This window comes from Podarcis muralis, chromosome 4 (genome assembly GCF_964188315.1).
Source record: "Podarcis muralis chromosome 4, rPodMur119.hap1.1, whole genome shotgun sequence".
NCBI lineage: Eukaryota > Metazoa > Chordata > Lepidosauria > Squamata > Lacertidae > Podarcis > Podarcis muralis.
Genome location: NC_135658.1, coordinates 25,136,429 through 25,161,205, shown reverse-complemented (window position 1 = coordinate 25,161,205; position 24,777 = coordinate 25,136,429). Strand labels below are relative to the sequence as shown.

The following is a 24,777-nucleotide window of genomic DNA, read 5'->3' as shown; positions in this document are numbered from 1 at the left end:
GCAGAATGGCAGCCATCAGTTGAGTGGAAGCAAAGCACTCCGCTTAAGGGCTCCTTACTGAGTCTGCTCCATCTGCATACAGGGTTCCTCTAGAGCAGGGGTGGAGGGACCTGTAGCCCTCAGGAGCCTATTGGAATACAACTCCCATCATCCCTTGCCACAGGTCATATTGGCCAGAGCTGATGGGATTCCAGCAACATCTAGAATACGATAGGTGTTTGGAGGGAATAGTTTGTTAAAGCAAAATAGGTAGAGTAGACATTTCCCTTTGTCCTTTCAGACATACTCAGTCCCATTCAAAGTTCCTGGGTGTATGGCTACACTAAAAAGACTTAGGAGAGGAAACGGTCTGGCTTAGCAGGATTGTTGCTGCAAAATAATTTTTGCCACAATGAGTTTAAAGCTTGGAGGCTATAATGTTAGACTGAACTATAGAATTGTAGAGTACCCCACGGTCATCTAGTCCAACCTTCAGCCATGCAGGAATCTCAACTGGATCATGCATGACCTCTACTTATAAACCTCCAAAGAAGGAGAGTCCATCACCTCTCTTTGGAGTCTATTCCACTGCTGAACATCTCTGTCAGAAAGCTCTTGTAACTTTGGTTTTTGTAACGTTGGTTTGGTTTGGGTCCTGCCCTCCAGAGCAGCAGAAAACAAGCTTGCTTCATCCTCCATGTGACAGCCTTCAGACCTTTGAGGATGGCTATCGTATCTCCTCTCAGTCCCCTCTTCTCCCGGCTAAACACAACCATCTCCCTCAACCGTTCCTCACAGGGCTTGGTTTCCAGACCCTTTATCATCTTGGTCACCCTCTTCTGCACATGTTCCAGCTTGCCAATTTTATAAGTGGACACGCCACCTATAAAACTGAGAATTAATGACCTACCTTGTAAGGTTGGCGGGGACAGCGGGTGGCGCTGCCTCAGCGCCTAGGGCTTGCCGATCGAAAGGTCGGCGGTTCGAATCCCTGCGGCGGGGTGCGCTCCCGTTGTTCGGTCCCAGCGCCTGCCAACCTAGCAGTTCGAAAGCACTCCTGGGTGCAAGTAGATAAATAGGGACCGCTTACTAGCGGGAAGGTAAACGGCGTTTCCGTGTGCGGCTCTGGCTCGCCAGAGCAGCGATGTCACGCTGGCCACGTGACCCGGAAGTGTCTCCGGACAGCGCTGGCCCCCAGCCTCTTGAGTGAGATGGGCGCACAACCCTAGAGTCTGTCAAGACTGGCCCGTACGGGCAGGGGTACCTTTACCTTTACTGTAAGGTTGGCTGTGCTAAAGAAGAGCTCTGAAAAGCAAGCGCTCTATAAATGTTGAATACTGAAAACCATGTACAACAGGGGTAGGGGACTTGTAGCCCTTCAAATGTTGCTGGACTACTGCCACCATAATTCCTGGCCACTTCCCATGCTGACAGGGGCTGATGGGAGTTGTAGTCCAACACCATCTGGAGGGCTGCAGGTTTCTCCAAGCCTGGTGTAAAGAACCGAGTGCTAATCAAAGAAAGCCTCTGATGGCATTGTGCAGTAGCTGGTATTCTGGACTAGGAGACCTGGATTCAAATATTTTTCCCTCAGCTACAAAGCTGACTGGGTGACCTTGGGCCTCACTCAGTTTAACTGACCTCACAAGTCCTTAAAAAAAGGAATCGTGCAAGCTACTCCCAAACACCTTGCAAGGTAAAGCAGGCTACAAGTTTAACAGTCTTATTATTTGTACCCCACCCATCTGCCTGGGATGCCCCAGCCACTGTGAGGGGGGGCACCAACAGAAGAAGAGTGCAAGCTGCATTTTCACTCCTACCCACTAAGCAGAAGGGCGTTGGGGGGCGGTGAGAAAGGAGAAGGCAGAAATCTGTTTTAAAGATTGCAATGACATTGTGCAACGAAGCGGGGTCATTCCCCAGAGGGAGGGGCTTGCCTGACTTTACCCTCCCGGGTCCTAAGGCTGCTACATTTTACCCCTTGCGTTTTTCCAGAGGCCTCGGCCAGGTGGGGGTGCAGGAGGTGCTGGACAAAGGAAGGGGAGTCGCTCTGCTTTCTCTGCAGGATGCGCCCGAAGAAGCTGCTTTAGTACTGCAGGTCCCGCTCCTCTTGCTTATCCGAGTCATTCTCTGCAGCAGCAGCAACAGAACAGGGTTTTTTACGGCAGCGGCGCCCAGCCCGGGGAAGTAGAGGGGGGGGAGTATGCAGCTGCAGCAACCGGATCCTATGCAATAGATATACTATATATAAATGAACTGGAAAGCAGGGCTTGCTCCGCAGCTCAGCGTGCCTTGGGATTGCAGCCCCGAGACTCGTCAGGTGCACTGCAAGCGGGCGCTGCAAGGACCCTCTGCAGCAGCAGCAGCATGTCGCTCGAGGACACGCAGCTGCCGGCGCGTGACGACACCTGGGGAGCGGAGACGCCTGCGCTTCGCCGGGGATCTATGCACCGTTCTTTTTAAAAATAATAGGAAAGCGATCGTTTATAGTGTCCGTGACGCGCATAAGCACGTGCGAAAGCCCCGCCCACGCTTCCCCTGGGCGAAAACTAACGCTGCTGCTGCTGCTGAGCGGACCGCGAGTGCGTGCGAAACCACCTAGCCGGAGGGCGGGGGCGCGATCGTCCGGTGCTGCCGGTTGCCCGGACGAGGGTTGACTAGCATGACTCCTTAGCAGAGCTCTCTCTCTCTCTGGAAGGGTGAGATTTTTCTCCCTCTCATGCAGTGGTTGTGCTGACGCAAGAACTACGCTACCTTCCCCCATCCCCGGTACAAAATTCCTTAAGTTTACCAGTATTGCACCGTCAGTGTCCTACCTACACCAAAGGCACACGCAAAAAAAAAAGCAAAAACCAACCACCCAAAAAAAAATCCCCAATAAATTCCGACATTCCCCGGAGAGATAGCATCCGCTTTGATCCCGCGGGGATCGCGTTCCACACTGGATCTCGTAAAAGAGCTTGCATTTAAAGGAAGACGTTAAAATGGTAAAAGTATCACGGGTCCCTGAGCCGGTGCAGCTTGATTTATGACATGTCCCTGGCACGTGTCTAAAATAGGCTTCCCGTCTAAGGTTTCTTCTGAGAAGTGGGGGGCGGGGTGCATAGCCAAAGCAGGAAACTGGGTCCCTGGGTCCTATTTCCGAGCATGACTTTTAAAACCCCGCCCACCCACAAATACTCAAATGCATGGAGAAGCCTGCTCTTATTCTGGAACCAAAAGCTACCCAGCTAAATTCGGATTGGAGGTTTGCAATCCTGTAGCTGCTGGCTTGGGAGTCAGTGACCTTTAACTCAATGGAGCTTACTTTCTGAGTAGCCTTGAGTTGCGGAAATGCACTGGTGGTGTTGGGCAGCTATATTAGCTGGGGCCTTTGGGCAACTCCCGAAATACAAGTCCCTTGGGCAGGTTCTGGAAACGCATAGGAATGCAAGGACACATGGACACATGCATTATGAAGTTTGGTTTAAAAATAACTGACAACCTGAAGAAGAATAAAAAAACAAACCTGGGAATTGTAAGGATGCTGCAATGGTGAGGGAGCCAAGATGTGCCCATACTTCTCTTGGCACACAACATAACTGTAATTCCCAGCATTCTCTAGGGCAAACTAGAACATAATTACTTTAGAGTTTTACCATCTTATGTTGATGCCAAGATACAAGTAGTTCAACAGGAATTACTTCTCAAGATAAAAAGTAATCCAAAAGGAAGTACACTGAAATGTACTAGACTTGGACTAATGCCAATATTTTTAGGATCGGGTAGGCTGCAGTATATTTTGGGGTCACCTGTCTGCCCTGCCTGCTCCCAATTAACCCACTACCATCATAAAAAGCCAATCCTTTTTGGAGCGCTCTCTCCACCTTTTATATATACTGTAAGCCTTACCTAAGCAGGCGCTGTGTTAATTTTGCATTCTGTACAGAACTTAAACCAGCTGAAATGGTTCCAGAATAGTACAAGGGCCCAAGGTGTTCAGTCCTTGAATGGTTTGGCCAAGATTATTATGGAAAGGACTTTTCTGACCTTGGTTTCTCAAGGTCTGCAATGAAACCTGTTCAGAAGATTCCAAAGGCTAATTTATTTTATGGAATATGGATTTGGCTGGGTTTTTTGAGCCATTTGTGGCTATTTGCTTTCTGCATGTGACATACTGGGAAATGTTGTAGTTTAAGAACCTGGATCAGGCCAATCGCAAACTTGGTCTAGCATCCTGCTTTCACTGTGGCCAGTAGATGCCTACATAAAACCCACAAGCAGTGGCTGCAGCACTCTCCCTTGTGCTGAACTTGTGCTGAACTGGTTGGTATACAGGGGCAAACTGCCTTGCACAGTGGAGACAGAACACAGCCATCATGGCTAGTGGCCGTTGATAGCCTTATTGTCCATGACTGTGTGGCCTGACCTCTTGATGTCCCTATGGATGTAAGCAGGAGAAGTTTCTATCCACACTGCATTCAGCATTCTGTTAACGGAATAATGCATGCCTGAAACCAAGAGACCCTTGGAACAGCTTGACATAAAAGCCGGTTGTGGGGCCCAGCAGCTTGAGCCTATATAGAGTTACCCAGATGCTAGCTCCCAGCGAAATCAGTGCCCAAGAACAGGGCACGTACGGGAGGTTTGCAACTTTAGCTACAGAATAGAATTCTCACAATATCTAAACTATCTTGCCTCCCCTTTCCATTCGGTCCTAGATCCAGTAGTCATCACCTCGCAGGGAGAGCTGTAGGTATCCCACCACATTAAGTGCCATGAGATCACAGAGGTTTTTGAGTTGTCCACTACACATAACCTTTCCAAGTAAGTGGCAGAACAGTTCTATAGGGGGCAACCAGACACAAATGAGGACAAATTCCCCTGAACTTCTGTTGCACAGGTGAAGCTGGAGCCATTTCACCATCCCAGCACAATAAGCTGCACCCTACCAAAACACCTTTTTTAATAATAATAATTTTAAAAACCCACAAACTATTACCAAGTACAGGCACTCTGTCCTTTTTTGTACTTGGCCACCCTAGACCACCCTTTGCCAACCTGGTGCCCTCCAGGTATTTTGTACTAGCGACTGGGGGCTGATGGGAGCTGAGGCTGATGAGAATTGTAGTCCAAAATACCTGGAAGGCACCCAGGTTGCTGACTGCAGACCTAGACAGTGATCCCTCCATTCTCCACCCCTTAAATCAGTAGCTGCCTGTGGTGGTGGTGATGTTATTATTATTATTATTATTATTATTATTATTATTATTATTATTAAGAGTCACCTTTATTTATAGAGCAACAATATTCCAACAGATAATGAGAATATTAAGGAATCTTAACTACAAGGACATAGTTGTTACTGCACTGCATCTCTTCTCGGCGCACCGTATCGGGAAATCCACCTTTTCGCATGTAAAATGAGCCGCCTCCCCCTAACGCGGGTCTTCTGCAGCTCTGCAGAGCAGCAGCAGCAGCTGGTGCGATGGCCCAGCTCAGGCGAGCGGCTGGGAGGAGAGGAAGCGGCGGGGTGTAGGACCCTGCAGTGCCCTCCTGCTGCTGCCAAGGCCAATGCGCGCGGTAGCAGGAGCGCCAGCTCGGCCGCCGTACACCTGCTAGCGGCGTGAGCCCGCGGGCTGCCGCTGGGCTCCAGCACAGCGTGCAAATCTCGCCTCTTAACGCACCAGAGCTTCCTGCTTTTGATCTCGCACCAGCCAGCGTACCGTAAAGACTGCAGCCCCGTCCTTGAGCGCGCATGCACATCCCTGCACCAGATCTCGCCTCTGCTGCTGCTGCTGGCGTGCAGAACCACCCCGGAGCAAAAGGGGCGTGCGTCTGCATAGACGCATATCTAAAGAAGCGCAAAGCCAACTTCTGCATAATCTCTCAACTTTCTCCATTTGAGAGCTGCCGAGGAGATCGCTGCTGCTTTGCGCCCGCAACCCTCAAGTTTACATGCCTAGCGCTGGGATTCTCCGCAGACTTTCGCCCTCCTTTCTCTTCAACTGCATTCAAGAACTATTCTCGTTTTCAGGTGCATGTGTTCCTAAGAGAAAACGGCGCCCAGGCCTGAAAAGGGAACGTGTGCTGCATATGTTGCAACGCAGAGAACGGGGGGGGGGGGGGGAGAGAGATGCTATTTCAGGGCTGCAGGCAATACTAGCCCTACCGAGAGTAGACCTACTGAACTTCATGCACATGAGGGCCATTCATTGCAACCTGAGTAGGACTAGCTAGCACCCACTTAGGACGCCCTTAGCCTCTGGCGAACGAAGGGTGACACCGGATGACTTTGCATGTAACGACCGGTTCGAATCTCCAATGACCCCTTTGAAGCGCATCCCTTCCTCGCGAGCCCCGGCATTATCTCCCCAGCTCTCGAAAGCAATAAAAGGAACACAGTTTAGAGCTTGTTCAACATCTGGCATTCAAGCATGGCGGTGGAGAAGGAAGGGGGGGGGGGAGAAGCACCACGGGACTTTTTCTTTTTCTTTTGTTTTTTGCTTTGCTTTTACGACCTGGTTTTAAGTGCTGTCAGGTGGATTCACTCACAAGTTAACTCCTTCCAACAGCCGCTGGAGCCCGCCTTACCCCCCAAAGTGGCATTATTTTACCACCCAAACCCCTTCAAAGAATTCCAGATTTGTTTTTAAAAAAATAAATCAGGCCAGCGCCAGCCCGTTGTAAGAACTCAGTGGCATTTTGGAGCTACTCTGAGAAGGCCCACTTGCGTGTGGCCACAGCATCGGAAGTACCACGTGAAGTCCTCCGACGCCCCTCTATACTGCTGAGTCACAAATAGGAGCCCTCGGGAATGAAATCGGCAGAACACGAGACTCTTAAATCTCAGGGTCGTGGGTTCGAGAACCACGTTGGGCAAATGATTCCTGCATTGCAGGGGGTTGGGCTAGATGACCCCCCGGGGTCCCTTCCAACTCTACGGTTCTGCGATTCTAGCACACACCTCCCCCCCCCCCCCAAACTCTGAAAGGAAGTCTGCGCCTGCAGGCGTGGAGCTCCCATTGGATACCTGCGCTCAAGCATGTGGGCGCACAGCAGAGGGACAGAGGCGAAGGAATGCCTTCTTTAACGACCAGGAGATCTGGGCTTATGATGCAGGCACCCACAGCAGCGGTGGCTATTCGCAAGAGCCGCTCACTGTAGGGGGATCCCTCACAGTGATGGGGGCAGGATAAAGGGGCGGGATCCTTTGGCGGGGGGGGGGGGGGACAATCCAAACCTATCTATCTATTAAGGGTCTTGCGGTGGGGGAAGAGTGCGAGGCACTTCCTTCGCCCGAGGAAGCCGCGATCCTTCCCTATTAAGAAAAAAGCGACTGGGTTTGAAATAGGAAGTACATTACTGACTCATCGGAAGAACGGGATCTATTAACCTTATTTATAACAGGACACCTTATGCTCACCCCTATTGCCCCTTAGCCACAAACCTAGAGGAGCGGCAATTCTTTTTAAATTATTATTATTATTATTATTATTATTATTATTATTATTATTATTCCCCAGACTTGTGGCTCTTTGGTGAAAAAACTCTTACTTGGACGCGTGCAGGGGTGTCCCGTTTGCATGCCATCTGCAAATCCCGGAGGCATTTCCTCTTCCGAGCTGTTTCAACAACAACAATAATCCTCAGCATCGACTCTCCATCCCATTTCCTCCCGACCAAAAAAAATAATAATATTATTATTTTATTTGGTTGTGGTTTTTCTTTTCTTTTTTTAAAAAAAAGACCCAACTTCTGTCCTTGTCAGCCCCACGGCCACCAGAAGGTTAAATCGCCCATACCTACCAAATCTGCTGTGGTCTTGCCTGGTTCCTTGGATCGTACCATTGGGGAAAATCTCTAAATGAAATCCAGTCCTGCAGTAGAGCTGCCTCCGCCTCAGGATCCCTTTTAAGTGATCCAGGTCCGTCACCGCAGGGCCCCGGGGTAGCCCACCCGCTTCCGCCTGGCCCAGGTGGTCGCTTAACAACACGGGGCTATCAGCCGGCAAGACGGGGACGTTCCCAAAGGGTACCGCATCCTGGACGCCGAAATAGTTCCCAACTTCACCTAAGGGAGCCATCAGGAGCATGGGGGAGGGAGGAGGAGGAGGAAGGGGGGAGGAAGGCGAGCTCGTTTTTGAAGCAAAACTGTAGTGCCGGTGCCCAAAAACCCAAGGTAGAGATCTTTTTCTTCCCCCCCTTTTTTTTGGGTGGGTGGGGGGGGGAGGACGTGCTCCCACTCCACTCTCCCCTCCCACTTGTAGTTACATGGAGGGGAAGAATGTCCTTTGCTTTAATCCATCAATAATAATAAGTAGGATATATATTTTTTGAAAGTGATCTGCTGCTTCGACTTGTCCCAGGTTCAAGGTCAAGCCGCTGTTAGTCTTAAGAAAGCGCCGCACACGGACATATTTATAAACACATCAGACGGGTCTGGAGGCGTCCAGGGCGAGGGATCATCTATATTCCTCCAGCTCTTAGCAAGCGGTGGGGTCTTCTGCCCATCCGACCGTAATGAGGCTAAAAATCCGTAGTTTCTCCATGGGGCTTAGGAGCAGCACGACCATAGCAACTTCGCCGCCTGAGGCTTTTCTCTAAAGGGAGCTGCACGCACCGATTATTGTTATATAGGCAGATATATTTAAGATGCACGGGCGACGCCAGGATTTTTTATGGATTCTGACTCCAGGAAGGCATGCGCTGTTTTTACTCTATAACTGGCTGCATACATCAGCATGGACTCCTGCAAGGAGAAAAGCGGGAGAAGAAGAAGAAAAAGAAGAGCAGGGTGGGTGGGAAATCTCACGTTGGCTGGCTGAGACGAATCCCCCTCTCCACCGCCCGGAAGGGGGGGGAAAGAGATTTTTTTTATAATTAAAAAAATCCAAATAAAAGAAAACTTTTGCCGTCCAGATCCTATTATCCCGAATTCTCCGGAGGAGGCACCGCGGGTGCCTCTCTGGGCTCAGCCGGGCTGGCGATCCGCGCCGAACAACGCGTCCCACGGCTGCTCTCTCTCGGCTGCCTCGCCTGGGAACAGGTGCCGCTTCCGCAGGGCTCCCGGTGCCGCGCCGCCGCTGCCGCTGTCCTCCAGTGCCGAGCTGCGGCTCTCGACTGTGCCTCTTCCATCCAAGCGCGCAGGGAAAAGTGGCGCAGGAAGAGGCATTGGGCTGGGTTTAAGGTAGTCCAGCTTGCGGGCGGACACGGATTCCGCCCAGGTCCTAGCGCGCAACGCTACCTGCTGCATTAGAGCGGCGGCGGCGGCGCTCCCTTTCCATCCCAGCCAGCTCAATGCCACCGAAGCGCCTCGCGCGAAAACCCAGCCAGTCAGTCTCTCCCTCGCTCGGGCTTTTTGCTGGTCTGCGGCACGCCAGCCTCGGCGGCGTTGCAGCTTGAAAGCGGCGGAGAACTTCTCAGCCGCGCGCGGATCCAGGGGCTCCTGGACGCAGGGATTAAAACCGGGAGCGGGGAAGGAGATGGAGGGGTGCAGCGCGCGCGCGGCGCTGGGTCAAAGTGTGTTTTGTTTTGTTTTGTTTTAAGGCGGGGATCCCGGGTTTAGGTGCTGGGTCATCCACTAGCGCGGGGCGTCCTTCGGGAGAGGAGGGGAAGAGCGAGCGAGGAAAACCTCTCCAGCCCAGCCCGGTTCTGTGCCGATTTCGTTTGCAAGTCGGTCCCCCGCGCGGCGAGCCCGCTGCGCAGCGTGGGCTTATATACTCAAGAGGTGTGCACGCTTTATGTGCGCGTTTCCTACTCCCGAGTCAAGGTTGGGCAGGGCACGCTTACCTGGGAGTAAGTAAGGCTCGCCGTGCACAGTGATAAGGGTGGGCAGTAGACGCGCCTTAGGATCGGGGGCGCGAAGGCAAAAGCGCGATCGGCGCGCGGAGCAAACTCCTGGGAGGTAAAACGGGCTGCGATCCTGCGCACGTTTGCAAGGGTACAAGTTCCGCCGAATTCAGCGGGGCTCTGGCCAAGGGGGTTGCTATGTGTGTGTGTGTGACTGCTCTGCAGGAGCGCTCACTTGCTAACCGGGCGCGCCACTGAAATGCGTCTATAGGATACTAGGGAACCAGATACCGCCCCGCGGTCTCCCGCTTCTCCTGCAGCATCCAGCAGCCCCGGGCCCTTGCGAGGGAGCGAGGAACTGGGGCGGGGCGGAGCCGCGAGAGGACTAGTCCCGCCCCGCCGCACGTGGCGAGGCGCCCTGGAGGCGCCGCCACGTGCTCGGCTCCGCGGGGAAGGGCTTTTCCGGTCGCCACGCCCGTGGAAGCCGCCGTCGGGAAATGGCTCCTCGTCACAGGGGCGCCGCAAGCCCACCCTGGGGAGACGGGAGCTGTCCTAGGCTGAGTTCGGCCACCAGATCATAGCAGCTCCCTGTGGTCTGCGCTCATTCTGCGGGGTTTAAGAGAGAGACTCCTCCCAGCCTCTTCTGGAGATGTTGGGGAGGAACCGACGACCTTCTCAAGTACTGCGCTGCAGCCTCAAAACAAAACAAAAACACCCAGTGAATGGTGTTCTGCAAATTATTACCACAGGCCAAGCTCCAGGGAGTTAAAGAAGTCTGGAATGATCTATAGATGCCTGGCTCAAATGGCGGTGTGAATAATAACTTCAGACCTGGGATTTATCTGTGCTCAGACTCGGCACCTCTTTTTCCAGTTGTGGGGTAACAATGACACCGGTGCCATTGAGCATATGCAGAATGCCACGGTTGGGTTGCAGGGTCTACATGGCTAACAGGGGCTAGCAGGCAGCCTTGATACCCACAGAGATGTACCCAGGGTCCCTTGTGTCCTTCGCAATATGTATTGGCACTCCCCCCCCCCCCCAAAAAAAACCACCCTTGAGTCATGGTGTGGGGATGATTGCTAGGTTCTCTCTTGCATTTGATCTCGCTGTGACAGCGGCATCACATCGCCACAACACACAGATGTCACACACTGCATAGTCTAGTAGGTGATTTTTCCACCCCTAGCAAGGGCCAGTTTCACCCAAAACCACCCCCATGTATACCTCTGGATACCCAGAGCCTTTTAAAATAACTTTGAGCCCTATGCAGAATAAACGTGAATCTCTTAGGAGCCACAAGACACAACACTTTTTGATGCACCGGATTAGACACAACTCTTGCCCTTCTGGAAATAGTTGGACTTTCAGCATGTTTCCCAGCAAGAGTGACTTCATCACTGTGCAGCAGAACTGCAGCCACTGCAAAATTCAGCAGGTCCAACTGCATGGGCATGGCTGTGCAGCTGCCCCCCCACCATCAAGTAAATAAATAAAAATACTTAACTGACCATTTGCATCGCAGATAACTTGGTTCTGCCACCGCCCCCCACATGAAGCCTGCCCCCCTAAAATAAATCCTGGCTACACCCATAGGTCCAGGTTTTCCGGTTAAGCTACCCATTGGTGCTTTCAGACAGGAGTTTATTGTGGGTTGGTCCTCCTGATGCATGCAATTTGGGTGGGTGGAGGGGCTGCATTCACATGGCATGATCATCAAAAAGCCAGCCCATATTTTTTACTCCATTTAATCCAGGTTTACCCTTTCTGGGGGAAACAGTAGTTGCCAATTACTCATGTGCAATATCTTGAAGAATTACACACACACCCTCCAATAGAAGCACATTATGACAGGTACTGTTCATGATGTTTCAATTAATAAAATGGATTGATTGCATTTCCCCATGGGTTTGTAAATCAAATGAAAAGGCTACAAAAACTAGAGTATGTACATCTAATTGAATATGTATCTCTCAGGCTCTTTGTTTTGCATGTCACAGTGTTCACAAGGGATGTTTTTGCAAGTGACAGGCACAGTCATACACACAAAACTGTGTGAAGCACACTTGGAAGGAAGGGGGCTTACATTTGTGTAAACACAGATAGGATCAGGTTGCACAGATGCCTTTTAATCTAGAATGCATAGCTTGTGAATATCATTATGAAAAGAAATGTAATAGATAATAAAGAAATGTAATAGATAATAAAACCAATGAGGCAGGACAGAAAAGGGAAGGTAGCTGTAATCAAATGCACAGATTCTGCCCAGTGCATATATTTCATCTGAATTAGAAATGCAGCAGAAAAAAAGAATTAAAATGTCAGCTGCAGAAATGGCCTCCAAAGGCCATTCACAAGCATCGCTTGTGGAAATGCCTTGAGTCTTCTGAAACAGCCCAGCCAGCTTCTTCTCACCGGAGAATTCCTGTTCTTCCACTCAATTGCTTTAAACATGTTTTGGATTAGAGGGAGAAACAACCTGCAGGCTCCAGGTCCCATATGGTCCATTTCATTTTCACAGAAAACCAGGAAGTGGGAGCAGGTTCTCTCTCCTTAATCCCACCTCTCAATCTCTCCTGTGTTCTGCTGTCCCTATGAAAATAGCAGGCTCTTTCAAAGGAAATCTCCATAACCGGAAACTTGCAAGGAGTGGCTACAGAGAGTCATCTGTCAAGATGCTGAGCTCCACTTTCCTGCCTCCAGGCGGTGGCTTAGACGAGGCAGTGGCTTAGACGGATGATCCCTGTGGTTATTTCCTATGGATGCCTTCACCTGAACAAAGGCAAAGAGCATTAGGCAATCCTCTAGGAGTTCATTCAAGCAGACCTGCCTCACTTTTGCCTTCCTCACCATGCTCCTATGTTCGGGGGAGCTAGGGGCGCTGTCAGGGCAGGACTGGCTGCAACATGTGGAGAGCCGGGGCCGGCTGAGTTGGGGGTGTTCCCCTCATTCTGCTGGGGAATAAGCTCACGGCCTTGCCCAGCAGTGTGAACAAGGGTGAACCCCACTCCCAGGATTTTTGTTGGGGGAAAGCAAAAAGTTGTTGAGTTTTTTGGAGGAGATCACAGGTAAAAATCCCCCCAAAAAGAGGACATTACAAGGAGTGGGCTTTTGTTGGGGGGGGGAGAAGCTTTTAAATGCTTTTCAATAATTTTTGAGGATTTAAGGAGGGCCACTGCCCCCTGCCCCCCCCCTTGGCAACACCCATGAAACCCCTCCCCACCCAAAAAAAAACAAACCATCAACAGGTTTGGCTTTGCACACTTTGGTGTAAGTGAAGTAATGCCATCTAAAGACGAGTCCCATGGAGTCATAGGAAGCAAGCAAATTAAAACAAATTAATACAGTATGCAAAGCGGGAGTTGGGTGCTAAAGGACCATTGAGGCAGCAATTCAAGTCTCTGGCTGCAAGGTGGCAGGTGGGCTGGGAAAATAGTTTATCACTATGGCAATCTATTAAATGGGGGGGTTGGCAGAACCATACAGGGCACCAGCCTAAATTATGCTGCTTTGTATTAAACTGGCATGAAGTATGTCAGATCCAGAGCTTGACCATGGGGTTAGGATCCAGTGCAATTCCCCCTCCTGTCCTGCCCCCACGACTTCCCTTTTTCTGAGCGTACACCAGCATAACATTTACTGGTTTCAGCTGAGCTACTGTATCTCCAGAGATCTACCGGATCCTAAACTGCTCAGCCCTGCTGTTCTGAGCTCAGGATTATGCCCTAAAATAATTTTATAAATTCTACCATTTCAATTGCATCTTTTGCCTTGCTAGCCTAAGACACCGCACACACTTCATTCACACATTTCATAAAATTTGTACACCTCTTGATTGTAAAAAGACAAAACTCAAAGCAGTTTACAGAAAATAAAACAGTAAAAGCAAGAAAAATACACAACCATACTTTAAAACATATGAAATTTAAAATTCTAAGGCCGATTAAAATTACTTTGACTTTCTCAGCATCTGGGCAGGCTTTTCTAAACAATAAGGTTTTAAGCAGGGGCTGGAAAGAGTAAAGGGAAGGCACCTGCTTGATCTCAACAGGCAGGAAGTTCCAAAGTTTAGGCGCTGCTGCACCAAATAACTAAATTCTGGGCTCAGTTGGTGATAAGGTCATCGCAGTTTAGGCAATATCTGCTTTTGCCACATCCAGGTTTTTATCCCTTTTCTATGGTGGCGCTGTGGTCTAAACCACAGAGCCTAGGGCTTGCCGATCAGAAGGTCGGCGGTTCGAATCCCTACGACGGGGTGAGCTCCTGCCAACCTAGCAGTTCGAAAGCACGTCAAAGTGCAAGTAGATAAATAGGTACCGCTCCGGCGGGAAGGTAAACAGCGTTTCCATGCGCTGCTCTGGCTCGCCAGAAGTGGCTTAGTCACACTGGCCGGAAGCTGTACGCCGGCTCCCTCGGTCAGTAAAGTGAGATGAGCGCCGCAACCCCAGAGTCATTCACAACTGAACCTAACGGTCAGGGGTCCCTTTACCTTTTATATGCTTAGAAGCAGAAAGGTTGGAAATCAAATCATAGCAGGCACTTTGAATTAAAAATAAAATGGTTGGCACATTAAGTAAATTTAATAAATAAAAATTAATATAAATAAAACAAGACGCCTATTGTATGTATGTTTCCTGAAGCAATCTCCCATTCTGATAGTATACAAATTTTCTGACCACTTAGCTCTGTGAAGTGGTTTAGACTGGGAAATAGCTATTTTCCCAAGACCACCAAATAAGTTTCATGGTTAAGAAGACAGTTGTTGTTAAGGAACGTTTCCCGTCTCCATACCCAAAACACTGTCCTCATTTTATACATTTCCAAATACCAGGCATGTGGATGCTTTATAGGAGTGCCTGAATTAGGGCAGAAAGTGGGTAAGAGGGCATTGAATTGAAATACAACTGCTGATAAATAAGCACAACTGAAACAGAAAATTCTATTTTCCCCCATCCTCAAATGAAGAGCTTTAAAACCACTAACCTAGGACTTTGATGTTTTCATTACTCATGAGTTTTAAACTCAGAACAGGATTGCAAACTATCATTAATCATCCATGAGTAGGCGGTGTTCCAGCCAAGTCTCATGAGAAATCTACATTTGCTATATAATATAAAACCTCTCTTTTCTTCTCCCCTCCCCTCATTTCCATCCTAAAGTAGTTGCATTTTTAATTACTCATGCAAATATTAAAACCCAAATCTTACCAGAGAGGTACAAATCTGTAGGGCTTCCTTTTCTTCCCAGGGCTCCCTTTGACCACACTGTTGGCGCATTTGCCTCCTTGCTGAATAATAGTGGCATTCAAAAGCTGTGTTTCTCACTATCGGTCATCAAAATTTAATTTATCACCCCCAGTCTATCTCTGACCAGCAGTGAGTCATCATATTTGCCTCCCAGCTGGTTCCTTATAGCTGCATTTCACCATCCCATAAACTTCCCATATATGCACCAATTGAACAGGAGATGACGTCTGTAAATGCAATTTACATAATTTTACTGCAATTCAATAAATACGGTAATATTATTAACTAGGAATATGTAACAGCAGCTCTCATATACCAGTCTTAAGGTGTGTAGATGAGATGGCCTTTCTTGTAACGTCTAAAACTACAACCATGTTGGAAGTGTTTTTCTGTAGGAAGAATATAAAGTGATCTGGCAGAGACATTAGTTTTCTGCACTGCTGTGATTAAGCAGAGAATTACAGGATTTGGCACATTTACAGAATTCACAACACTTAACACCCTTCATTCTCTCCCCCCCTCCCCAGTCCTGTGAGATATGCTCATAACATTCGCATTTAGAAAATAAAGATGAGAGGGTCTTGCCCAAGCCCGGTCTGGAATTAAGATTCTAAATGGCACTTTGAATCAAGGCTCAAGCATAACCTTTATTTCCACTGGACCACCGTTCATCCATCAGATGCTTCAGAAAATCAGTTTAGTTGCTATTGTTTTAAGTATCTGTTTCCTAGATCTCATGGTCACGTAGATACATTTTGAAAGAGAAAGCCTTCATGTGTTAAAGACTCAGAGACTAAAATGTCTTGAAAATGTATCCAGTAGCCAGCGATGGGAATACCTATCCTTATAACCCCCACGCCAACTTCTCTGCCCCTTTTTCCACAGCCACCCACTCTCCCATTAATTCCCCTTCCCCTTCTCCTATTGTGTCATTTTGCAACGATTAAAATTCTTGTCAAACAGCATTTGTATTGTGTATGTCATCTGCATAATTTATTCTGATTTACAGAATTTGATAAACTTATAGAATTGAGCTTTGTTGGTTGAGGAATTTGACTTGTTCATTACACACACACACACACACACACACACACACACACACACACACACCATAAAAGTCTTGTAGCATGTGGTGTAGCCTGTACATAATGTGTAAAGTGTGTCTGTGTGGGCCTACACTGATTCCCACAATATTCCCCATCTCTTTTGAAAGGGAAGAAGCATTCAAATGAAGCCACTGCGCATGCACAGAGTGGGCTCTTCACATGGAACACTCACATCACATATTAAATACTGTAGATGTCCAATGTGTCTTCTCTGTTTGGGTAACAGCTGGAAATTTCAACCTATATAAGATACTGATGTTTTCTGAACCTTTCCCCCCTTGTAATCTGTTAAAGCTTGCCAATGTGCTCCCACTGCTTGTTTACACTATACAGTGGTACCTCGGTTTACGAACTTAAATCCGTTCCGGAAGTCCATTCTTAAACCAAAACCGTTCTTAAACCGAGGTGCGCTTTCCCGAATGAGGCCTCCCGCCACCAGTGCCCTTCCATTGTTTGGATTCTGTTCTTAGACCAAGGTAAAGTTCACAAACTGGGACACTACTTCCGGTTTTGCAGAGTTCATAAGCCGAATCGTTCATAAACAGGACTGTTCTTAAACCGAGGTACCACTGTATTAGCCACAATCTATATTGTCCATTTTCTGATAATGCTGTGAACAGATAAAGTCTTGACCTCTATCATCCTCCGTTTTAAACCATGAGACCTGGTCTGAGTCTTGTAAAATCAAAAGGACATTGTGTAAGTGAGTCTTTATACCGTTTTAGGTTAGGTATGTACCTACGGCTGCAAACAATGTACTGAAACTTACTTGCAGGTAGGATATTCATTTACCCACCAGTTAATACAATCTCTTAATTTAATTCTCCCTTTATTTCTGAGGCCTTTGGAGGGCTGGCTATGTAGAAGAAACAGATACAAATAAGATTAAAATTGAAGCAGAAAGATACCAACCTCTGAGGCAGACCCAAAGCTACAACACAGCAGGTGTAATTACATAAAATAGAAGTGGGACCTTCAACAATGTGTTGCAGAATCAAATGTTTTTGTTGGGGTTTGAGCTACCCGTATGTATTTCTTTCTTCAACTTCTTATCAAATTTTTGTTACATACAAGATACCCTTTCCCCATCTCCCATCCCCAACTATCAGTCAGCATTCCATCTCTGCTGAGCATGCTCAGTTCTCATTGGACGGTTTCGGAATTTTTTCCTCCCCTATTGAATTTCCCCCTGTATATCTGCAAATCTTGTGGTTCCCCAAGCCTGTTGATATCTCCCTCTGGTGCATGGATGGTGTGTCCCTTTGGCTACATAAGGATTGACACTTGGAGAACTGAGTTAACTTTCAGTACACAGGATTTCAAGTCAAACTTGCAATTTTGAATGCAGTCCTTGATTTACTGCTGCAGTTCGGTGCTCTGCGTGAATATCCTATGACATAATTATGTTTTATCACTTCTAGGAACTGGCATGAGCCCATAGAGAAAGCTGGCTCATCCTCATAGTGAGAATGAGAATTATTTCAGTCTGTGGGGATGAAGTGATTACGTGAATTCAAGTGTCATGTTTTAAGTACAGGAGTAATAATCCCATTATCAATCAGCCAGAGCTCACTGCCTCGTAAGTACTGATGTGGTTTCATGTAATTTATATCTGTAGGGTATATTCTAAGATAGATAAGAAGGAAGCACGAGTGAAACATGCCAAAAATGCCTGAGGTTCCTCCTACGCATTTCTCGTCTATGATCAGGCACATGTGCTAATTGGCAGTTCATATCTCGTATTAACTGGTGATAATTAATTATACTCCCGATGTTGTGAAAGCCCTGACAAAGGCACTGCAAAACACATTAAAATGGAGAGGTTGTTGCTCTCCAACCTTTTACAAATAGAAAACAGGGACACGCTTGCATACTTGTAACACGTTTAAGCTAAATGCTAAGAATAATTGAGAATCCCCTCATTAGTACAAAATGCTGAAGCCTCGTTTGCATCTTCTGTTTCCTGTATTCATCCATTCTGCAATAACCTCCAAAGCAGGGTGTTAGTAACCTGACCGCACTGAAGAATGATTGATTGACTCCTCAGTCTCCTAACTGATCTGTAAAGTAAGAGCAGATTTATAATAGCTCCCCCTCAGATAGGTTTGTGGACTCCATTATTGGAGGTTTAATGCTCTCAATGAAATAGCTCTCTGGTGTGTCAGGTTATTGTGTGCTCTCACCCTTTCTCTCTGTGTGCACACACACTTCTGGGAATAGAAAATATACATTAATTCCTGTGTGGTAGCTCCCGAACAGTATTGTGAACTGACCCTCCTCCAGGATCCTGGTAGGAGATGGGAGGAAACAAAATTTACCAGGGCCAAAAAAACCAAACCAAAGCACTCAATCCCACAGGCTATAACTCAGATTAAGGAAGGAATCTATAGAGACTTATGACCAATCCTCCCCATGCATACCATTCCATCATTATCATATCGTATCATCATCATCCTGATTTACACCACCAGCAGCTAATGACAGCAAATCAAATTTGCCTATCCGAGGATGGAAGTAGCTATTAATGGCAACCAACTTGCAACAAGAATTTCCACTGCCTGGTAAGTGCATTAAGAACAAATGGGACCTGGTTAGTTTTGTCACGGCCTGATCCGCTTGTGATAACGCAGAGGTGGGCTTTTTCACTGGTGAGAGCCAGTGTTGTGGAATGCTCTCCCTGCTCAAATATGAGAGGCCCCATTGATATTAGCATTTTGCTGGCTCTTCATTACACACCTGTTCAGACAAGGACTTCCCTGATAATAATAATAATATCATAATGGTTTATTATTTATATGCCGCCCATCTGATTGGGTTGCCCCAGCCACTTTTACTGAATCTGAATTGGTGTTAACTTTATACTGGTTTAATAGGCTTTTTTGTGAGAGGGGTGTGTGTTTTTCATGTAGCTTTACTACATATTTTAGTTACAGGTAGTTGTTGTATTTGAGTAATTCATTTGATCTGAGAACCTGGCTCAATTAGGGTTCCAGATTGTATCATAGAGATGTACACAGAAATAGCTCCATCACACCTTCCACTGAACGCTGGTGTGTGTGTGGAGTGACTATACAAGATCCTGCACCTTTTGTCAATGTCTGCTAGTCCTGATGTCACAATATTATTTCCAGTTTAGACAAGAAGACTGAACATAAGCGGGGGAGTGCAGTTGCTGTGATGCCGTTTGCGGGTTTCCTATGGGCGTCTGGTTGGCCACCGTGGGACCAGAATGCTAGACTAGATAGGCCTTTGAAGATCCAGCAGCCATGTTCTTATGTTTTTTATGACCTCTCCTCTTTGCATGTTCAAACACGTTCTGAAGGTGTGAATAGAGTGTTAATTTGATCACTCACAGCTGAGGTCCTTTCTCAAGATCATGTGCTAAAACTTTTCCTCAGCTGTACAGTACCATTTCAAACTGCAGGATTGTGTGTGTTTGTGTATTAGATAGATGATAGATAGATAGATAGATAGATAGATAGATAGATAGATAGATAGATAGATATAGGAAGAACTCTTCACAGATAGAAAATGGGGTGTCAGGATGCTGTATCCTAGCCTACCTTTCTCTGACATACATTACAGTGGTACCTCAGGTTACATACGCTTCAGGTTACATATGCTTCAGGTTATATACGCTTCAGGTTACAGATTCTGCTAACCCAGAAATAGTACCTCAGGTTAAGAACTTTGCTTCAGGATGAGAACAGAAATCGTGCTCCGGCGGCATGGCGGCAGCAGGAAGCCCCATTAGCTAAAGTGGTGCTTCAGGTTAAGAACAGTTTCAGGTTAAGTACGGACCTCCGGAATGAATTAAGTACTTAACCCGAGGTACCACTGTACTGGTTTTCACTTTAGAGATTCTACCCTTTCCCAACAACTGTTATTTTCTAAGGGAGCTGTAGAAACTCATAACAAAAGGCTCTGAAAAATGTATCGCTTGTGCAAATTCGTTACTTCTATTTCAGCCTCAGAATAGAATCAGAGAATTATAGAGTCGGAAGGAACACTTGCAAGTGTTTTGCTTTTTTGTAAGGGGGGAATCTTTGCAAATGAACACGACAAACTAATCAGCTTGAAAGAGCTTACCAGCACAAACCATTTTTATTTGGAGGCAAGTTTCACTAGTTTCAATGAAACTTACTCCCAGGCAAGAGCTCAGTCCTGTAGTCCCGTTCAGTTAAATGGAAGCCACTCTCAAGTAAGCATAGGACTGTAACCCTTTGGGGTTAGATTTACTGCCAAGACCTGTGATCCTAAGCAAACTTAGGGGGTTCAGATTAGAGGGGAGAGTTGTTTGTTGCATGAGCCGCTGCATCTGGGAGCCACGTTGCCACTATCCATGCATTCAGCATATGTGAGAAGAAGCTGCACGTGCATACAGCCCATTTCCATGTGAAAAGGATCTAGGAGTCTTGGTTGACCACAAACTTGACATGAGCCAACAGTGTGACGCGGCAGCTAAAAAAGCCAATGCAATTCTGGGCTGCATCAATAGGAGTATAGCATCTAGATCAAGGGAAGTAATAGTGCCACTGTATTCTGCTCTGGTCAGACCTCACCTGGAGTACTGTGTCCAGTTCTGGGCACCACAGTTCAAGAAGGACACTGACAAACTGGAACGTGTCCAGAAGAGGGCAACCAAAATGGTCAAAGGCCTGGAAACGATGCCTTATGAGGAACGGCTAAGGGAGCTGGGCATGTTTAGCCTGAAGAAGAGGAGGTTAAGGGGTGATATGATAGCCATGTTCAAATATATAAAAGGATGTCATATAGAGGAGGGAGAAAGGTTGTTTTCTGCTGCTCCAGAGAAGCGGACACGGAGCAATGGATCCAAACTACAAGAAAGAAGATTCCACCTAAACATTAGGAAGAACTTCCTGACAGTAAGAGCTGTTCGACAGTGGAATTTGCTGCCAAGGAGTGTGGTGGAGTCTCCTTCTTTGGAGGTCTTTAAGCAGAGGCTTGACAACCATATGTCAGGAGTGCTCTGATGGTGTTTCCTGCTTGGCAGGGGGTTGGACTCGATGGCCCTTGTGGTCTCTTCCAGCTCTATGATTCTATGATTCTATGATTCCAAATGTGTCAAAAGTGCTGGGCATGGCTGCGGCAAGGGGTGGGACTAGCTCACCACATATTATCTGAAAATTAAGGGGAGGTTCAGACAACCCTGAAACCCCCTCCCATTTGAAGTAAAATGGAGTATTGAAGGAAGAGAGGGAGGGGCTGAGAGCAGAAAGCGTAAGGTTTGGACTGGCTGAACCTCCACGTAAGTGTGCTTAATATTGGGCTCATAATTGTTATTTGGGGTTCAGTTCTGAGATCACAATATCGCCATGATTCTTAGCACATTGTATGGAAACACGTTTCAATGAAATTGCTGAGTCTTTGCTGCATAATGAGGTAGGAATATATGAGAAATCAGAAAAGGTAGTTAATGCTGAGTAATCTCGGGTGTTAAAATGTAGACTAACACCCAGTGTGGAGTGTATAATGAGCGCAGTGGAAGTATTTAGCATTTAAGGTTCTGCGCTTGCTCTTTGCAATGGCCTCCTGAGCAGCCTCTTTGAAAATACTAACACACAACATAGTAATGATGACCAAACTAGAAGAGACACTAAATGCACCTTTGCATTTCATGTGCACTTTTTAAAAATGCACATATCAGCCACTGGGGGGACTGATCACTACTGGGATTGCAGGAAGTGAAGAGAGGGTTAACCCTTTCTTACCCATGCTTCTGGAAATAAAAGCTCATGAGGAAAGCCATTCACCTGAAGCTGCCTTTGACATTGGTAGGGAAGCCTCCATAGGCACATCTTGGGTCTGTGAACACGGTGCAATTAAGGCTGGTTGAATATTCTTTGGATTGTGCTCGTAAACTGCAGACGTGTTTATAAGCAGCAAGCCCACAGATGAGTCAGAACGAGGGCTGTTCCTGTGCAAACCTTGCCACTTCTTTATGACAGGGTGGGGGAGCTGGTGGCCCTCCAGATGTTCAACTCCAAGTCCCACCAGCCACAGCCTGCATGGGCAGTGATTAGGGTGCCAAGAGTTGTAGTCCAACAATGCCCTTGTTCCATTAGCACAAGGATTTGCCTTTGCACAAGATAACTTCCCATACACACACATCTTGCACTCTCGCCATATCTGCTCCAGGGATTTGGAGGAAACCCCAGGACAGATTAGGGGGTGCATGGGGTGGGGGAGAAGTCCCACTAAGCAAAGGTAAATCCTTGTGCTGATTGGACAAGAGATGCAAACCAATATGGGCCACAGGTTCAGTATCCTATGAGAGTCAGGTCCACCTTGCTATGCTCCCTATAAGCCATTTTCCTATTATAATTCATTATTTTTGTGCATCCTGTGTATATGCATGGAGACATAATCAGTGGCGTAGCGTGGGTTGTCAGCACCCAAGGCAAGGCAAGTAATTTGCGCCCCCTAACCCGTGGATTTGCGCCCCCCAGCCTGTGGATTTGCCCTAACCCCAGATGTTGCGCCCGGTGCGGCCAGCCCCCCCTGCACCCCCCACGCTACGCCACTGGACATAATTAATTAACACATGTTGAATTTTTCAACTTTCCCGAAATGAGGAGTGCTAAAAAGTTGTGACATGACCAAAACATATTTCTGTTAAATTAATAAACCAAAATATATGAGTAGGAGACCAGACCCTCCAAGTGTCCTTATTTTTCAGGGACACTCCTGGATTGACAGACACCATCCTAGTTTCTTATTTGATCCTGGAATGTCCCTCTTTTCCCTATTTTCATCGGAGAAATGTTGGAGAGTATAGAGTTATGCAACCCCGGAACCAAGGAGATAAGTAACTATACAACCTTAGACATCTGACGGCAGCCCTCTATAGAGAAGTTTTTTTAATGTTTAATTTAGATAGATTATAGATAGATAGATGATAGATAGATAGATGAAAAGTCCCTATTTTGGAGAAAAGTTGGAGTATATGGATACATTTTCGGTAGAGTAGCAGTACAAATTTACTTGGAGGTAGGCTAAGAATACTCAGACCCATTTATTCCTACACCTTAAGCATTGTTGCTGTTGGATTCTTTAGTTGATGGCAGCTGTTCTCCTACTAATTAAACCCAACACAGTCCCACATTGCTGGTGTCATCTTGGTGGAGGGTCAGCGATGAATAAAGTTGAAAGGTTTCTGGGAAGAAAGGACTAGATGGAAGATAAGAACTAGGTTTTATATAGCCCAGATACAGGAATACCCCTTGATTTTATTACACACGGACATCTCAATTAATCAAACATCATGTTATTTTTGGCTAGGGAAGTTTATACAGCTGCAGGGGAGGAGGGTAGAACCTGGACAGGTTTTAAAAATAGTTTTAAAACTTGGAAATGCTATTCCTCCTCACAATGATTTGGGGCTTGCTAAGTTTGCACAGTGATATGATCCAGGAGAAGGAGGAATGGCAATTTGGGAGAAAAGGAAACACAGCTTTATGGCCCACTGAGCCATTAATTAGAAACCTTTCTGTATCACCAGTGTTTATTTTTAAGGCTGCTTCTGCAAATGACACCAGGAACTCTTATTTATCAATTCCCTAATCGTAATTTTCTTGGGAATTTGTGAATATTGTCAGTATGGTTTGCAGCACAGGAAAGAGCCATTTTTCTGTTTGAATTACTGTCCTTATGTATATCTTATTAGAATTGTGAACAGAGTGGCAGCTTCCAGTATATGGGCTGTTATCAGTTGCTGATTACTACTATGTCATCAAGAAAAAACATATAAGTTTTTATTGTATGGTGGGCATTGTGGGGGGGTGACTTAACACACTAGAAAACAGTGAATATTGTATTTCTAAATAATTTTGATGTGATATTATTGATATTATTATCACAGTATTATTATTATACCACCCTTTGTCTGAATATTACAGGGCAGTTTACAACATAAAAACACAAAGTACATTTCATATTACTAAAAAAACAAAACCAATACCCCCATATTTGAATATGGATAATATGGGCTCAGGGACGCGGGTGGCACTGTGGGTAAAAGCCTCAGCGCCTAGGGCTTGCCGATCGAAAGGTCGGCGGTTCGAATCCCCGCGGCGGGGTGCGCTCCCGTTGCTCGGTCCCAGCGCCTGCCCACCTAGCAGTTCGAAAGCACCCCCGGGTGCAAGTAGATAAATAGGGACCGCTTACTAGCGGGAAGGTAAACGGCGTTCCGTGTGCTGCGCTGGCTCGCCAGATGCAGCTTTGTCACACTGGCCACGTGACCCGGAAGTGTCTCCGGACAGCGCTGGCCCCCGGCCTCTTGAGTGAGATGGGCGCACAACCCTAGAGTCTGTCAAGACTGGCCCGTACGGGCAGGGGTACCTTTACCTTTAATATGGGCTCAATTAATGCCTAGATCAGGGTTCAGCAAACTTTTTCAGCCATGGGCCAGTCCACCGTCCCTCAGATCATGTGGTGGGCTGGACTATATTTGCGGGGGGGGGGTGAACGAATTCCTATGCCCCACAAATAACCCAGAGATGCATTTTAAATAAAAGGACACTTTCTACTCATGTAAAAACACACTGATTCCTGGACCATCTGCGGGCCGGATTGAGAAGGCGATTGGGATGCATCTGGCCCCTGGACCTTAGTTTGCCTACCCCTGGCCTAGATGCAGGAAAGGTACAAAATAAA

General features: G+C 47.1%; 1 protein-coding gene across 1 annotated transcript in view; it reads right to left on the bottom strand.

The window, feature by feature from the left end:
• Window positions 1-9,190, bottom strand: part of FGF9 (fibroblast growth factor 9) — a 43,980-nt gene extending 34,790 nt beyond the window's left edge. The window contains exon 1 of the mRNA XM_028726320.2: window positions 7,768-9,190. Within this exon, the coding sequence (XP_028582153.2) occupies window positions 7,768-8,053 (286 nt within the window). The 5' untranslated portion in view covers window positions 8,054-9,190. The remainder of the gene's footprint in view (window positions 1-7,767) is intronic.
• Window positions 9,191-24,777: the final 15,587 nt, after the last annotated feature.